Source organism: Sarcophilus harrisii, chromosome 1, assembly GCF_902635505.1.
Source record: "Sarcophilus harrisii chromosome 1, mSarHar1.11, whole genome shotgun sequence".
Taxonomy (NCBI): domain Eukaryota; kingdom Metazoa; phylum Chordata; class Mammalia; order Dasyuromorphia; family Dasyuridae; genus Sarcophilus; species Sarcophilus harrisii.
Window position 1 is genome coordinate 291,205,604 of NC_045426.1, and position 18,131 is coordinate 291,223,734.

Below are 18,131 nucleotides of genomic sequence, written 5' to 3' on the forward strand. Positions count from 1 at the left end.
ACCCACAGTTTAAAAAGCTTTGATCTAATATAACTCCAGAGACAAAAAAGGGATGGTAAATGATTCTGTGGCAAGTAGGAAAGGCAAGATTTGAAGCCAGGTATTCTGATTCTCATTCTGCCACTAATTATGAAAAAAACATTTCTATTTCTTCTTTAGTTGATGGCCTTCTGAAAAGTAATATGGTTTATGTATACAATGTTAAGTCAACAGTGGTGTCATAAAATGTGGTGTCATAAAAATCTAAGTTCAAAATCCAAACTTCAGCCACTCCCTTGATGTGTGACCCTCCACAAGTCACTTAACTTTTCTATATCTCTAATTTGAACTTGGTGATGTCTAACATCTCCTTCAATTTTATATCAGTAACTCAAACTAATTCTTTTGGGAAAAAGACTGTCTCTAAATATGACTTTTAAATTAAAAAAATATTAATTGATCGTTAAAAGTCTAGATAGATATGTCCTTTCTCTTGGGGAAAAATAGATATAAAAACTACTTAAGATTGTAACAATATTTGCATAACATTTGTACTTAAGGAGCTACAAAACAACTTTTAAAGATATAAAGGAAAAACTAACTTAATGGAAAAGAACCCTGAGGAAACACTGACCTTATCACCTCTCATTCCCCTCCAACACGGGGTCAATAAGGTTGACATGCAATTCTGCTCCCTAAGATACTAATTTCCTAGTGTTCTATACAAGGTGCTCATTTTTAGAAATGATCTAAAGGTGAAAAACATAGAAATATAACACAAAAGACAATTCCCTTCTTATAATTAAGTGAACAAGTTTACTTAGAACATAATGGTTAATGAAATAATGTCTTGATATCTATGACTGTGGGGTCCTCTTGGAAATTAATTCAAGTCTTTAGCTTGTGGCTCATACCTTCAAGATCCCTTCCCTTTTAAGGTCTAAAGTACAATTTTATATTTCATTAAGAAAATAGATTCTGCCAAAATTATTACCTCTGATCTCAATTTTAAAAATTTTACTGATGCTTTCTGTTTTTCTTAGGGAATGCCTATGTTTCAAAACACCTTTTAGGCCGTCAACAGTTAATCAAGTTTCTATTTATTTTAGATCTTCATGAATTTAAACACAGATCTCTTCCCCACCCAATCATCCATGAGTAATGCTTAGAGTCCCCCTCTAAGAGTTCAATCAAAAAAATCATGAAAAGTTGGGGAGGTGTCAAAAAACAAAGGACAAATTTCACATTACTTAGTCATATTAAAAATTAGCCTTCTGCAAAAAGCTTAATATTCTAAACTGAAGAGACTAGAACTTCTTCCTAAATCCACTGTCAACAAGCATGAACTCTACAGTGAGTGATGCAAATCTTACCTGCTAAGTACAACTTTGCCCTCAATTCTAGTCCTAGACTTTGAGAGAGCAGATCTAGCTTTTGCCTGGAGACCTGTCATTTTGCCTTAGAATCCCTAAGCAATAAAAAGAGACACTTGCTTGAGGCCCTGCTACATGCAGAATGAGGGAGATTATAGTCCACACTGTGCTCTACTTTGATAATGTTACATCTCTACAATTCTAGGTACCCCATTTTAGGAAGAACACTGATCACAAGGATGTGACCAGGATAGTTAAGGAACTGGAGACCATATTATCTAAAGATGATTGAAGAAATGGGATATTTACCCTGATGAAGACAGGATTTAGAGAATTAGGAACAGACTAGAGTCTCAGATCTCAGCTCTATATGAGAAAAAGGTTGCTAATAATCAGAGGTCTAAAAAGTGGTGGGGGTTAACTTAGGAAGTAGTGGATTGCTCCTTAGTGGAAGTTTTCAAATGAAATGTAGGTAACCGTTTATTGAATCTGCTGCAGAGGCATTTATTAGGAACATGTTTGACTAGGTGGCCTCTAGGCCCTCTACAACTTTGAACTTTTGTGATAATGTGAACTGAATTTTATGCTCTATAACCATGTTTCCCTTTAACAGAGAACCTCCTAAAAAGTTATCTATTTCCCAATGCTTCCTTTCTTCAACCCCTAGGAAATCTAGCTTCTCATACTACCAGTAGTATACTGACATGTCTCTTTCAAAGATAACTGCTTAAATCCCATCTAGTCTTTTTTCAATCCTCATCCTTCTTGACTTTTTACTATTGATCCTCCTCCTCATCACTCAAAACTTCTTTATTCTTTTGGCTTTCAAGGCACTGCTATTTCCTGGTGTTCCTATCTAATCCTTAGTCTCCATGGTTTTATAATCACCCATCTTTAAGCTAATGAGCATGTATGTCCCCCAAGGCTCTGTCTGGATCCTCTTCTCCATCTCTCTAAATTCTTTGCCTTTATGATCTCATCTATTCTCATGGGTTCAATTATCATCTCTACAAAGGACAACTTCTAAATTTTTTATTACCAGCTCTAATATCTGTTCTGAATTCCAATCTCATATAGCTAGTTTCCTTATTGCTATCTCTAACTGGATATAATCATTAACACCTCAAATTGAACATATCTAAAACTAAATAAATTCCCTATTTCTGAAGATACTACCATTCTTCAAGTCACATATTTATAAACTTGAGTTACATGGAACTCTTTCTCTCACTCTACATAACCAATTAGTTTCCAACTCTAATAAAATCTATTGTTATACCATCTTTGCATTCCTCTCCTTTCTAATACAATTACCACAGTAGTTTAGACTATTATAACCTCACCCTGTCTTCAATCTTTCCCTTCTTCAACAAATTATCCACAGAGCACTAACATAATTTTCCTAAAGCATAGATCTGACCAGCTAGCTGGCACAGTGAATAAAGCACTGGGTCTGGAGTCAAAAAAACTTAAGTTCTGAATTCAGGATCTGACACTTGTAATCCTGAAGACAAATCACTTAATCACTGTTTATTTCAGTTTCCTCAATTGTAACATATATAATACACACATATACATATATATGTATGTGTGTGTGTATAAACACATTAGTTTCTTCAACTGAAAAATAGGGATAAAAAGGGCACCTACCTTCCAGAGTTGCTGTGAAAATCAAATGACTTAAAATTTGTTAAGTATTGATTAGCACTATGTCTGTTACACAGTAGATACAACAGAAATGCTGTTATTAATATGTTCTCCCTCTGCGCTAAAATCTTCAATGGCTCCCTAATGGCTACAGGATAAAATTATCAAAGAGTATTTATACTCCTCTTTCTTTACTTTTTTATTCATGTGAAGTAAATCAATTCTACATAATTTCCTACTGATAATCCCTTGCCTTTTTGTCCCATCAGAGATCATGCTTTGCCAACTTCCAAGGTGGGATTATTCCCACCACCTGCCTTCTTTGTTTTGGTTCATTTAACTGCTGAATAAAGCAGGAAGAAATCAGAAAACTGCTGACTGAGTCCACGATGCAGTCAGGAAAACATTCTATATCCTCCCTAATCGATTCACTAGCTTACACTCTATTTTGGCTGTTCCAAATGGTCTTCACAGTTGCCTTTAACAATTTCCTCAGTCAAGAACTTCACATTATACTTTCCAGAAAAAAAAACAAAACACACCCTCCCCATCTCTTTATATCATATCATTCAAATAACATATTCCTCCACTCTCTCTACTGCTAAGATAGAGCTTTTTTCTTTAATCCACCCAGATAGGAATGTTCCCACCTCCAATTCTCTGGCAAAGCAGCCCATTATCTTCTCACAATTATCACAAAGTTTCCCAAATCTTTAAAAAAAAAAAAATTCATTTGTTTAATCTTTTCTTTTCTTTCCTTCCCCCACAAGAACCTAATACCTCTAGTTAAACCTTCTTTGGTTATATTTCTTGAGAAAACTACCTTATGCTCTGCATCTTAAAGAATTTACTGCCTGGCTCAATCTCTCAATACCTGCCCTTTTATCAGTTTTTCAACTGATTTATTTCACATGACCTACTGCTCCATCTCATATTAGCTACAAAGATATTCATACATTTGATCTTGCTATCACTCACAAAATGCACTACTTCCACAATCATGAATTCTGAAATTATTTTATCTAATAACAATCTATTCTCATTCCACCTTTGCTTTATAACCTCAAATCTTGTCTTTCACCAAAACCAAGATTTCTAGTACCTCAGTTCTTTCCCCTCACTCTAACTATCCTCTTTTTCCTTTCCCACCTTAAGCACTTGATGAACTAGTTCAATTCTGCTGAGTTGAGTCCTTCTCCCCCAATCTGAATCTTACAGATCTCAGTCTTGAATCAATCATCACTCCATTCAATGCCTTTGCTTTTACAAATATGCTGCTGAATGAAACTGGAGAAAAATCATATTATCAGGCTGACTGGGGTCCACTAGAAATTTATATTACATAACCCCAAATAGTCTCTTATTGCAGCAAGATAAATCTTTCATGGAAATCTCCCTTGTTTCAAAAGATTTTGGTCCTCATCTTCTCTCACCTGAACCATTTCAATAAGTCTTTTAACAGTTTTTCCTGACTCAAGCCTCTCCCCCTACACTCCAATCCATCCTCCACTTAGCTCTAGATGACTTTTCTAAAGCATGTCACCTGGATCAATAAGCTCTAGTGACTCTCTGTCACTTCTAGAATCAAATATAAAGTCATCTGGTATTTAAAATTTATTACAACCTGGCCTTGATCTAGTTTTTCAGGTTTCTTATACTTTACTCTTCTTTGAATTCTACAATCCAAGTAAACTGGCCTACTACTTCATACCAAGTTCACCTCTTGTTTCCTTTTCTTTGCTCTGATTGTCCTCCCACAAAAAGCACTTACTCCATCCTTACAAAGCACTTTGTAACTTTTCAAAACATTTTCATGTTATCAAGGCAAGCCTTAGATGAAAGGATGATGCCAAGGGTTTTACAGTTATTATTTCTTTTGATCCTTATAACAACCTTGGGAAGTAGGTGCCCTCATTTTATAGTTGAAGAAAGTGAGACAGATAAGTTAAATGACTTGCTCAGGTCACAAAATTTATAAATCTTTAAGGTCACATTTGAACACAAGTCATCCTGAGGTCTATCTATGGTATTGCCTAACTGCCTGGATGAAATTGGATATAGTACATATAAACCAACTCTCAGAATCCAAGTGGTATGTACCTAAGTGGTATTACCCTAAGTAGTTATCTGATGTAGGGCAACTAGGTGGTGAAGTGTGTTTGGGGGCTGGGGGGTGGGGGGGGGAGTTATCTCTGGAAATTTGGGAAACAAAAAAACAAGTTCAGGGGCTTCTTTACAAGTAGATAGAGTGCCAGGCCTGGAAATATTTAAGATCTGAGTTAAAATTTGTCCTCAGATACTTACTAATTGAGTGACCCTGGGTCAAGTCAATTACCCATGTTTTTCTCACCTGTAAAATGAACTGAAGAAAGAAGTTGAAAACCATTCTAATATCTTTGCTAAGAAAACTTCCAAAAGGAGTCATAAAGGACCAGACAGGACTGAAAATGATTAATCAACAACAAACATGTTGAAATCTGTTAAGTTCATAAGCCATAGTGAAATAATAAACACATGGTGATAAAAATGGAAAACTTAGAAATTAGGTTTCAAATTAATAGTTCATCCAAAGACAAGAATTCCCCCAAACTAAATCAATTTGTCTCTATTATTGTATAAAAGAGATCTATTTTTAAAAGTCATCTCACAATGTTTATAATCAATTATTGTTATTTCCTTCCTGTTATGAAGACCTTCCTAATTCCCATTAAATGAATAAAAGCTCAATTTAATGCTACTTACAGTCTTTGAAGAAAATATAACACTAAACAAACTTTATAAAATGGTGGCAGTGGGGTTCTACAGATGTACAGCATAAATGACTTAACAGTTTAATAAATATAATGTTAGCATTGTATTATATTTGCATTAACGTTATATGTAAAATGTTAAAAATCTTTTCTAGAGAATTATGAACATATGGTAATTTTTACTTGAATAGTTGAAGAGGAAAGAATTTATTTATTTTTCAAGCTGGATGTTACCTACTGCAATATGATGGAAAGTACAGAAGCCTGTAAGTCAGGAAATACAGTCTTCTTGTTCTAGCTCTGTTACTATGATGGCTATCAAATCATAACCAAGACATTATTTTTCTGGGCATCTCATCTGTAAAATAAAGATATTGGATGGATGATGTATTACATTCCCTTCCAGTAAGGAAAATCTATGCCTAAGATACACTGCCAATTTTCAGTTGATTAAAGAGAGAAAATGTTCAGTTTCAGCTTAAACAACTGTTTGTGAGCAAGGCTAAGAGAGGAAGAAAAATGAAAAAAATATCTAATGTAAACTAAAAAGTCTTTTTTCTTGGGCACACACACATTTTCTTAGCTGCTGCTATTACTACTACTACTAATTTTTTTTTTGTTGTTGTTGTTGTTGAGGCAATTGAGATTAAGTGACTTGCCCAGGGTCACACAGCTAGAAAGTGTTAAGTGCCTGAGGCCATATTTGAATTCGGGTCCTCTTGACTTCAGGGTTGGTGCTCTATTCACTTCAATACCTAGTTGCTCCAGCCCTAACTTCTTAATAAAGTTATACTTTCAAAAGTCAAAATGGTTAGATGTTCTTAAAAGACCATAACATAAGTTCTTCTCTGTGTACATTAGTAAAAGAAAACCATTGCAACTTTTACATCCATAATTACTAGATTACATTCAACTTCTACATCCATTTTTCTTCATATTAAAAATTATTCTGGGTATCCTATTTTTCTAATAATTTCCCCAAGACTAAGATTTCAATTTAAGAAATACTTTTTTTACATTTATATTTTCAGGGAAGTTAATTAAGAGAATACTGCAGGAATATGCAAGGACAAAATTTTAGTCAAGATTTTAATGGATGGGAAAGTTGGTCTTTTACCCTCACTTGCTTTGTCACCTTGGTTGATTGAACTGCTGTAGTATTCTCAAGTACAAAATGATCCATGCTTTAATCAATGTCTATTTTTTGAAATGTGGATATTAAAAAGGTGATGTTTATAAAGTAATTTGAGCTCCCTAGAATGTATCTCATAGCACCTAGTTGTGCAAGAAACAATTTCAGAGGTGGAGCAAACATTCCATTATACTTCCCTTTTCTACTTTATTTCATATACTACTCTTCACTTCCAATTTTCAAGTTGTTTTTCTTTCTTCTATTTACTACTAATTAAAAGCCTGCTATTTGTCATTTAAAAATTCTAGTTTCAGGCTAGTAGACTATTAAAACCTGAAGTTGCAGCAAACAATTCATTCAGGGATACTCATTAATTCAATGAGAAAAAGATATACATTTTAATTTTATAAAAACTGAGGTTATAGTCAATACTAAAAAAAAACCCTAAACTAGAAAAAAATCATGCAGAGGCAAGAACAGCTAGTATTTATAAATATTCACCATTCTTGGTGATGTTAAGCTTAATAGGTAAAAATTTGAAATCTGAAATGAAACCTACTAGTAAAAAGCACACATCATTCAGTGACTAATTTCCCATCATCAGGAATTCTCATGTAGCAATATAAATCTTTACCTGGAAAAGTTCTATAGGATCATTAAAAACATTGTTTAAAAAAACAAAACTTTCAACTCAAAAAATATCAACACCTTTAACTAACCTCCAGGAAAGATGGAAAATGAGTTCTGAAACTAAATTAACAACTAAAAATGAGAGCATATATTCAGATAAGTTCCATAAATGTCCCAACTATGTCATAGTTCTTAACATTAAATGTGTAAGAGTCAATTCAAATTCCTCAAAAATAATAAAAACCCAAAAAACTAAAATATTAATTTTCTCTAATGTTAAAACGAAAAATTTCTTTCAAAACAATGCACATGATTGTTTTTATATCCTCATTATCTCCCTTAAGAAGTCAGCAAGACTGGATCATGACCCATCTAAAAGGTGTGAAACTGAACTGGTTGAAGCAGCCTAGATGACTTGACTAAAGTTTGTAAACAAGTCAATGAACTCAAAACAAGAGCTCAGTTCCACCTTATTTTCACTAAGCAAAGAAATAACACATTAAAATAAGATGCTTTATGTTTTTCTGCTTATCCCAATGACATTTTATCAAGTTATTTCAGACAAAATTTCAAAATTAGTACAAATTCTAAAAAGAAACAAAAACCTTCAGAGCAACTAGTATATTTCACAGGAAGGGAGAGGATTAAATCTGCTTAGATTTCTAAAAGTCTAAATCTTGGCTTCTGCAATTAACTTCCCTAAATCCAAAGAGGTCAAAATACTAGGTGATAGAATATTAATGTCCTTGGAAAGTTATAGGCTTTTAGAAATGGAAAGAGCTTTAGAGATGAACCTTCTCAGTCCAAACATACTTCAGTTGCGATTACCTTTAACACTGTTTCCTGAAATATATAGTTGGTCTTGCTGTACCTCAATTAATCCCATGAATAGAGTCCCCAAAAAAGAAAGCAAAAAACACAGGAAAAAGCACATCAATCAGTCATTATTTCCTATTTCTGATAATTGTTGCTATAGATGGACGTCATAAGAGACTAAAACTTATTTTTATAAACTGATTTTGTTTGTAAACTCCCCTAATGAGATTTGAATTACAAGAGCCAATCAAGACACACTAGCTCAGAAGCACTAATCCCAAACACTGACTCCAGCTGTGTTGACCACTGCCAAGTCACATCTCTGAACCTGTTTCCTTATCTGTTCAACTATATAAGTACAAAAGATGTATATCTTTTATAGTATATTTTATATGTATAAGAGGATTGTAAATACTGATATTATACGATACCAGAATCATAAAATAACTAGGAATTATCAAAATCATGAAATAAGGCTGCATTATTACATTTTACAAATATATTAGGAGGATGTCTTTCATTTTAAATAAACTTTTTTTTTGGAGCTTTTGCTCCAAAAATCTTAATAAATTCACTTTAGGACTTAAAAACTTGGATTCAAATTCCTCCAGACATATTAGCTTTGAGACTCAATTTACTCATCTGTAAATCGGGGGTTTAATTTATAAAGATCCCTTCCAATTTGACATCTATTTTTTGTTCTCACTAACAAAACTGGGGAGAGGCGTGGAAAAGGAAGAATCTCAAGTACGTTTTTAAGTGAGGAAAGAAGAAATGGGCAAAAATCCCTCTTCAAACACATTTTTAATCCACATAAAATTTATAGCACGAATTGATTTCTGAGCAACATGAAGTTTTTCAATTTTTCTCGAAATCGCACAAAATTCTAATTTAAAAAGGGAATTCCTAATGTAAACACATCGAGGGGTGGGGGTGGAGGGAGGAGGCCAGTCCCAGAAACGGAACGCTCCAAAAACAAAAGGAAAGGGAAAAAAAAAAAATTACCCCCCCCCTCCAAACAAATTTCAAGACATTATGGCACCCTCCCCCTCCAACATCCAGACCCCGAATCTCTGCTTCCAGTCAGAAATCAATCTAGTAGCCCTTTCGAAGGTTAAGAATCCTTTGGAGTCACCTAAAGCTGGGGCATCCCTAACCAGGATCAGGTCCCCTCCCCTTCCCCTTCCCCTTCCTCTTCCTCTTCCAGGAATAAGCAAAGAAAGCTCTTACCGGACCTTCCCCACACCTTTTATCTACTACGGATGGCTCGGAGCCGGGCACCCCTATCTAGAGGCAGGACCCATCAAGCACTGATTCCACAATGACAAGACTAATTTAGAGCCAGTGCCCCCTCTCCCCAATCTAGTCACAACCTTCCCCCAAAACTGATCCCACCCCCAGCTTCCCAGACACATGCCCGGGATTCTCCGGGTCCCCAACAAAGGTATCTCCCCAGCCTTTCTCCTTCTCGGCCTTCGTCGCCTTCTCTTCTTCCTCCCCCCGCCAGCCCCGGCGGGTTCTGCCTCCTCTGCAGTTTCGGGGCCTAGGTGGTGCTGCAGCTGCAGAAGGGGACCAGGGCCAACCCGTACCCCTAGTCCCGACCCCGGGACTTTCCCCCTCCTCCCCCCGCCGAAAACTCACCTGCACCTCTGAGAAAGGCTGAGTTCAAGGAATCTAGCGCGGGAGAGCCTCTTATTCTCGAAAAACCGGGAACGTCCGTCCCGTCCCCCCTCCCCCCCCTTCCCACTCCGCGATCACACTCCGGATTTCTCGCTTCCCTCTCCAAGGGACCACCGCCGCCGTCGCCGAGGGACCCCTTCCAATGGCGGCGGGTCTTCTTCCCGCCGGGCTGGAGGGTCGGCGGGTTCGTCCTAAGGAGGAAGGACAAGACCAGATCGCGGCGGCTGGGGAAGAGGGGAGAGGGAGAAGGGGGTCAGGAGCCCCGAGAGCTCCTTCTTTACTGCCCCTCGCCCCGGAGTCCTCCTCGCGTTGCCCGGATTAAGTGACTCTTCTATTGAGTAACGGCTTGGGCGCGAGAGGCTGCTCTGGGGCCTTACTTCCCGCGTGGTAGTGGTCCTGGTCGTTGCGGCCGATGCCTCTTTTCTTCCGTCCACGGAAAAGAGCCAGCTAGGTGTCTTCTGGTCAGGCCCCCGGGCTCCCTCACGTAGGAGTGTGGAGCGCAGAATGGGAAGGCGGGGAGGGGGAGGGGGCGTTGGAAGGGGAGGAAGAGGGACAAACCCGACCCACAGTAAAGCGGGAGTTAGGACCACGACGAACAGATGGCCTGGGTCGCACACAACTCGGGCTTCAGTCTGCACGGGGGAGGAGCGACCCATCCTGGCTTGGGTTTTCGCCAATCAGGAGCCGCCCAGCTGAGCGAGACTCACAAGGGGCCTCCGGAACGGCCGAGTGGTGACGGCAAGAGGCGGGGATTGCGGAAAAGCTAGACCAATCAGAGCGACCATTGCGGGCCCCTTAGCTTGATAAGCAGTGGGGTAAATGAGACAATTCTCCTTTCCAAGAAAGCAGGATTAGTTCTCGGAGTTTAGGGGAAAAACATAGAAAGTGAGTGATTCGTCGCCTTGGAGAGGTGGATGTTCGTGCGTTGGGTGTTGCTAAGGGACTGTGGAGTGTCTCTGAACCCCCGCCCCAGGAGTCACGTGGGCGGCGGAAGAAGCGCTTCCTTCCGGGTCAGCCTAGGAATCGCCGAGAATCCCTCGTGTTCGCCCTGTATCACTGCCGCGCCTTCTGGCCAAATTCTCTGGAAGCTTTTTTTGGGTGTGGGGGGGGGGGCTCCCCTGAGCCCCTAACTTCCCAATCTCGTTTCTCTTTCTTTTCCCACCCTTCCTGGAGGCGGCAACTTCCGAGATGAGCTCCCAGAAAGGGAACGTGACCCGGACCAGACCTCAGAGGCACCAGAATGCATTTAGCTTCAAAAACGACAAGTTCGATACTAGTATTCAGACCAAGGTAGGGGAACTCATCGCTGTCCCCGAACATCTGGAGGACTTGCTTCGGAGCAATGGGAGAGAGACGGAAACGGAGTGAGAGTGGGGTAGAAGGGCATCCGAGGGCAGCTTAGAATTGAGGAGAGCAGGAAAGAGATAGAAGCGCTGAACTTTGAGTCTGACTAAGGGGGGACTCTGAAGTCCTGGTCCCGTTGCTATGAGCCTTAGGCACGTCATCCCCCGGCCCCTGTTTGCACCTTTGAAAGGAATGGTTGGGAAATGATTCAAGCACCACCTTGGCTCAGACTTTCTATGATACTGGTCCAAAGGAATCCGGAGTTGGCTGTGATGCAGAACTTCGTAGGATGATGTTAGAGGTTATGGTTTACTTATCTTGAGAGTAGAGCCATAGTCTTGTGATTCTGAGCAAGTCACTTAACCTTTTTGCTGCAGTTTCCTAATCTATAAAACGGGAATAATAATAGCATTTACTATTATTGGTTGTGGTTGTGGGGGATTTAATTAGACGTTTGTAAAACTCTTTGCAAACCTTGTAAGCTCTTTTGAAGAGTGGGGCTCTTTCCTTTTTATGTTGGTATTCTTTATATTTTGCCTGATAACTTGCTCAAAAGTAGGTGCTTAGTAAATATTTAAATAAATATTATTTATTAATTAAATTAATTATATTAATACATATATTTATTAATATAAAATATTTATTAAATATTTAATAAAAATGAACCATGCATTTTGTTGTTCCAATAATAGATTTTCTTCAATTTTCAAAGAATGTTCAGATTGTTTTCAGAAGTCATCTAATTCCAGGAGGAAACATTCTCAAGGAGGTTAAATTAATGAGATTAGATTCAGAGAACCAAAATAATGAAATTAGGGTTCCTGGTGGTCAGGGAGTTAAATGATGAGATTAGTGGCAGGTCCAGGATTCAGGGAACCAAATGAAGAAGTTTGGCTCCCCTAAATCCCCTTTAGAATTTGGGGCATAGGTAGGGAGTTGTGGGAACCCCCTTCTGGCAGCGCAGAGATCCTTCAGAAATTAAGAGCCTGAAAAGCTAGATTGATAAAAAGGTATATTATTTGCATTGGGAAGTCAGCCTTTGCTATGCATGAATGGAAAGACTGAATTCCTTAGTGGCAAGATCCTAACAGAGATATATAACATCTTGTTAGGGAAATAGGTGAGGGAGATAAAGAGAGGATAATGCTGAAAGATAATATTGTTTTGAAATGGACAAAAGATTGGTCTCCCCTCCCCTCCCTCAGTCTTAGGTCAAAGGGCCTCAGAGAAATGTTTGCTCAACTAGATTAAGGGGGAAGTGTTTTGCTCTACAAAAAGTTCTTGCTCAACAATGCTCAAGTGTTTATCCATAAGGATGCTTGCCTAACAATGTTCAATAACCCTGATCTATTCCAATAATCTATGTCAAACATCTGCCATTGTGTATTCTCCTTACATCCTGTAAGCCCCCTATTTTTCCCCCATAAACAGAAAGTCGAGTCACTGTTTAACATCAAATGGAACAGCATGGCTGAACAAGAATGTTTATAAATAAAGCCTGTCCCTTCTTCTGTTTGGGAGGGACTTCACACTCTCACAATTACGACACCTTGGCTGTCTTGAATTTTATTGCCTGGGTTATTTTAGTTTCAGTCAGCAGAGGTTTCCTTGGCATGGCATGGTTTGTTAGGTCCTCTGCAAGGACTGGATTTTAAATTGGCTCTTTTTATAATGGTAGCCTTGGCCTGCTCTTGATGGTGGCTGGTCAGCTTGAACTGATATTGAATAGAATTGAATGAGTGTCTCTAGGCTTGATCTTTCATTCAATGGGAAGCTTAATCAGTAGTGTTATCAATGGGGGTCATGTGGTTTCTCAAGAAAACAGAATGAAGTTGTTAGGATGTTTCCCTCAGGTGAGGTCCCCTACAGAAGCAGGATTCAAGGAGACTTTCTCCTTGAAGGAGTTTTAGAGAGTTTGGGGCTCCCTTGTCAAAATTACATGTCCAAGATGGCCTCAGAAGTTTCCGAATCTCTCCTCATGGCTTTCTGTTTTTCAGGGTTTCCCCAAGAGACATCAGAATTTGTCTAGTCTGGAAAAAGGAAAGGGACTTTGAATTTGTGGAATATAGTACAGTTCTTATTTAAATTGACTTTGTTGAAAGGTCCAATGGGAGGTAAAGGAAGAAGAGACAAAAATTTGGAACAAAATATTTTACAAAAAAATGTTAAAAAATATTAAAAACTGGGAGAGGGGAAACCCTATGAACAAGGAACATTAGAGCCTCTTTTCCTTTGTTGTGAGCCCTGTTTTTCCCCAAACTCCTGGAATTGAGTACTTCTCCCCCCAAACAAACTAAAACAAAATGCTGGTCAATTAACCCATTCTTAGGGATGCCACCTCCTTCTAGGGATCTTTAGTATAGCAAAGTTCTTAAGGAATCTGGAGAGAATGTTTGGTTCAGGGAATTAATCTTAGTAAGCCTTAGATAAGTATGCCTATGTTGGGATCACAGGAAAAGTGATTGGTACTGCTGAGAATTTTTTAAAAATGGAGGGAGAAGCTACAGGTCTCAGGTTTGGCCAGCTTTAGTTTTCTCTGCTAAATGAATATTTAGGATGAAATAGGATGCTAAATCATTTGTTATATGTGTGAGGAGTGGAGAAAAAAGATAGTTAACAGATTTTTAAAAGTATTTTAACTACAAATGTGCATTGCAATATGTTAAACTCTGGGGACAGCCTTTCTTCGAAAAACATTCTAACAGAAGAGTACACATGGGGAGTGGGAGAGAGAAATGGAGAGTTGGGAAGGAGGTACATTTGCCTCATAGTGGTTTGAAAATACCCCAGAAAAGTTGTGGAAGCCTGTATCTAAAGAAGATTAGACCCAAATTGGCAAATCTCAGGGGTTCCATGGCAGAGAGACCAGGTACTAGTTGGGATGAAGTGGAGATGATGGCAAGAGAAGAGACAAGAAAACAATGCAAATATTGTGAAAAAGTGACTACCTCTCCTTTTTACTTCAGTCTCAGTTTCCTTCTATTCTGGTAGCTTTCTATTTGGCCTGTAATCTTCTTCAATTCTGTTCCAATATAGCTATTGATCAGTTAAAAAAAAAAAAAACTATCTTAAGTAACATGTTGGATTATAGCTATCTAATCTTTTTAGTATTCTCGATTCTTTGAAAATCAACAAAAATGATTTATGTTAGTATTTAAATAAACATAGGTAATGGGTTCAGGTGGTTGATAATTCAGATTTTTTAGGTAATTTACAATAAATCGCTGAGAATTTACGAGACAAACTTAATGAAAAACAGGAGTTGCAAAGTAGAATTGAATACAGCAACTTTTAAGTTTCTGGAATTCTTGAATATCAATAGATCGTGTAGTACAGTGGTCCTCAGAGTATAGTCCAAAGAATTGTTGGGGTCTCTGAAACCCTTTCAGAGAGTCTACAAATTCAAAATTATTATTATTATCTAATATAGTAAATATCTATAACTATAACCCATGTGAACAAAAACTCTTTGAACAGATCCTCGATGTTTTTTTTAACAACGTGAAGATATTGAGAACAAAGGTTTGAGAACATTGATGTATTGGTTAGATCTGCTGGAGGATATCCATGTTAAAATATAGCTTTGTCAAGAAGTGTTGTTATATTTTCAAACTGAAGTCAGTAATGATAATAAAGTGAAATAATAATATGACTGATAAAAAGCTCACTGGAAAAAATTGTGTGTGTGTGTATGTATGTGTATCTTTGTATTTGTATCTGTAAATAGCTTAACTCTGTAAGCAAAAACTTTATTTTAGCTTTGATTGGAAATGAAAATGTACTTTCTGTAACAGCCAATAAAGTTGTCAATATTGAATTGAATGGACAAAGAATGCCACAAATGAATGACTGTTACATTGATTAAGATCTTGTGCAGAAGTCTGTAAATCAGTGGATGAGAAAAATTTATAGTATATGTTCTGGTGTGCTTTATATGTTTTATTGTATAAAGAGTTTGGGGAAAGTGTTTTGAATTGTACTTACTAATATAATTATTACACAAGCAATAAACACATGCAAATACTTTACAAATATAAAAATGGGAGATTTAACTGAATATGCAGAATCAATTATGCCAAAGCTCAAATTATTTCATGAAAATTTCATATTTTTATATTCACTTAATTTTGAATTCTAAAAAATTGATGTGAAGCAGGGTGGCTAAACGGTGAATACTCTGTTTATCCCTATTCTATGGGATTTCTGGGCCCTATTCCATGAATTGAGTAAACTTGCTTTGGGAATGAGGCTTTTTGCCAGATTTCTATTCTGTGTAGCTAATTTGGGACCACTTTTTCTATAGCTTCATTACTTATTTCCATACCTCACTTAATCTTAGATTTTCTGATTAAAAAAATATTGCTGAATATTGAAGAAAAACTTACAATGAATTACTAAATACTAAAAAGTCTAGTATGGAAATAGAAGTTATTCATTGGGCGGGAGACTAGAAATAAGATCTAGTTGAGTTGATGATTACTTAGTAATATATATATATATATATATATATACTAATTTCAGGAAAGCAATGTGCTGATATAGTAAAGATACTCTGGAATGACTTGGGTATTATTACTATTTATTATTATTTTGCTGAGGCAATTGGGATTAAATGACTTGCCCTGAATCACACAGCTGGGAAGTACTAAATGTCTGAGGACAGATTTGAGTTCGTGTCCTACTCACCTCAGGGCTGGTGCTCTATCCATTGTACCACCTAGTTGCCCCCGAGGTGGGTATTATTAGCAAATAGATGCATAAATGAAAAAAAGTGCTAGGAAAATTCAGAAAATCTCATCGGAGCTACTGAGTATTTGGACATGTACGTCTTAGTTTTATTTATTTTAAATATCTTAATTGTAGATTTTTCTTTGTAGAAAACATACTTTTTGTTCACGTTTATCAATTTTTATGTTAGAAATATCACATTTGGTTTACTTATATTTTATTAGCAATATTCAGAAACAGCATTTGATTATAGACTTTAGAGACATTGTGTCCAGCTTCATTTTATAAATGAAGAAATTAAGGCATAGTGGTTAAGTGAATTGTCCAGAGTTATATATAAATATCTGAGATAGGATTTGAACGTAGGTCTTTCTGACTCCAGGTGCAGTACTCTAACTACTATACCATTTTGTCTCTCTTTACCACACTTATCATAGCTTAATTAATGTCATTTAGTTGACTGAATTATCATGAAACTGAAAAAAACTTTAACTTTACATTGTGTAGAAACATCCATTTAATTGAATGCTACTGTGAGATAAAATTCAAAGTATCCTGGGATTTTTAGATCCACCAGATCAGCCTCTTTTGCTTCTGCTTATATCTCTGTATGCTTTCCTCATTTATAAGTTATGCTTTTCAAGGCAAAGACCAGATCATCTGAGAAAACAAGGTTGTAGAAGTAGTGCAACAATATTCCTAAAAGTAAGGGAACCTTAAGACTGGCATGTGTTGGGCACAATATATGTTGCTTAGGGCTGCATCTTAGGACCACAATCTCTAAGCAGGTATACAGACATCCTTGTTTTCCTCAGAGCAATCTGTTGCTATTTCATGTCATTCCTTGTCTCCCAGTATTTTCTGAAGCTTGATTTCTGTGGAAGAATGAAATGAAGATAAAAAGGATGATTAAGAAGCCATGAAACTTTCTGCATAAAGTCACTTTTAATTATCTTCAACCACACTTATCTTTTATCATATACCATTTTATATTGTTAGTTATTTTGTATAGTTCTTATTTGCAACTGTTGCTTCTAGAGGAGTATGTCAAACAGCTTGGGGTTGTGTTGATTGATGCTCAATAAATGGTTGGTGCCCGGGTACAGATATGGCAACTCCACATAATTCTCAGTGATTCTCCATTAGAAACCATTGATGGGAAAATGTTTTGGAATAGTAGGTAACATTTTCTTAAGACGTCATCAGGCTCCCTTTTATCTTTATTGTTCCTATTATTACTTTGAATAAAATTATACTATAGATATCTCTTTGAATAAAAATGTAAGTCCCAGGTAACTGGGACTTAAATAAATGAGGCCATCTTTTTAAAGATATTAAGTTGTCACATGACTTATTTCAAAGTTATTCAGTAATTACCCAATTGAAAGAACTATTGTTATATAACCAGATAATACTGATTGCTGCAAATTCTGCATGTTGTTTATTTGTTGAAGTTATCATAAAACTTTAAAAAGATGGTACTGGTTGTATAGTAATATGCTAAATTAAAAGTGTTATACTATAGGTATCCAGTAAGATTAATCATAGCAATTAAGACATTTTGCTAAAATGGATTACATTGGTTTTATAACTGTTCCAAATTAGGAATTAAAATTCCAGTTATGTTAGCTCAAACTAACTTACAAGAAAGTAGAATTTTGAAAAGTAACTTTGAGGAATCTTTTAAGTTAAAAATGCTTAGATGATTTTCATGTACTACCTATGCTTTCCCACTCCCTTCTCTTAAATTATCTCTATGGTGTTTGTTTTCATACTCTTGACCCATAATATTAAGAGACTGCTTCTATAGTAGCATGCTCTTTTTCTTGCTCAAAATTTGTCTAATTGAACATTTTTAGGGATCTTATAGAGAGGATATTGTTTGGATTAAATGACCTTTGAGATCTCTTCCAGTTCCTGTGATTCTGTGTCCTTTACCCATTGGCTTAGATTTCTCCTTTTCACTCACTTTACAAACATTTCATTTTATTCTCAACTTTTGAAAAGTTCTACTGTCACTATTTTACACATGAGGAAACTGAGAGGAAATAG

General features: G+C 36.8%; 2 protein-coding genes across 6 annotated transcripts in view; one reads left to right on the forward strand and one right to left on the reverse strand.

Moving 5' to 3' along the window:
* Window positions 1–10,736, reverse strand: part of ABHD17B (abhydrolase domain containing 17B) — a 28,402-nt gene extending 17,666 nt beyond the window's left edge. For both annotated transcript variants that reach the window (XM_031943683.1, XM_031943682.1), the window contains exon 1: window positions 9,969–10,736. The gene's annotated coding sequence lies outside the window, so the exon portion shown is untranslated. The remainder of the gene's footprint in view (window positions 1–9,968) is intronic.
* Window positions 10,737–10,964: 228 nt separating this feature from the next.
* C1H9orf85 (chromosome 1 C9orf85 homolog) overlaps window positions 10,965–18,131 on the forward strand; it is a 97,479-nt gene continuing 90,312 nt past the window's right edge. For all 4 annotated transcript variants that reach the window (XM_031943686.1, XM_003761642.4, XM_031943685.1 and 1 more), the window contains exon 1: window positions 10,965–11,297. In XM_031943686.1, the coding sequence (XP_031799546.1) occupies window positions 11,196–11,297 (102 nt within the window). In that variant the 5' untranslated portion in view covers window positions 10,965–11,195. The remainder of the gene's footprint in view (window positions 11,298–18,131) is intronic.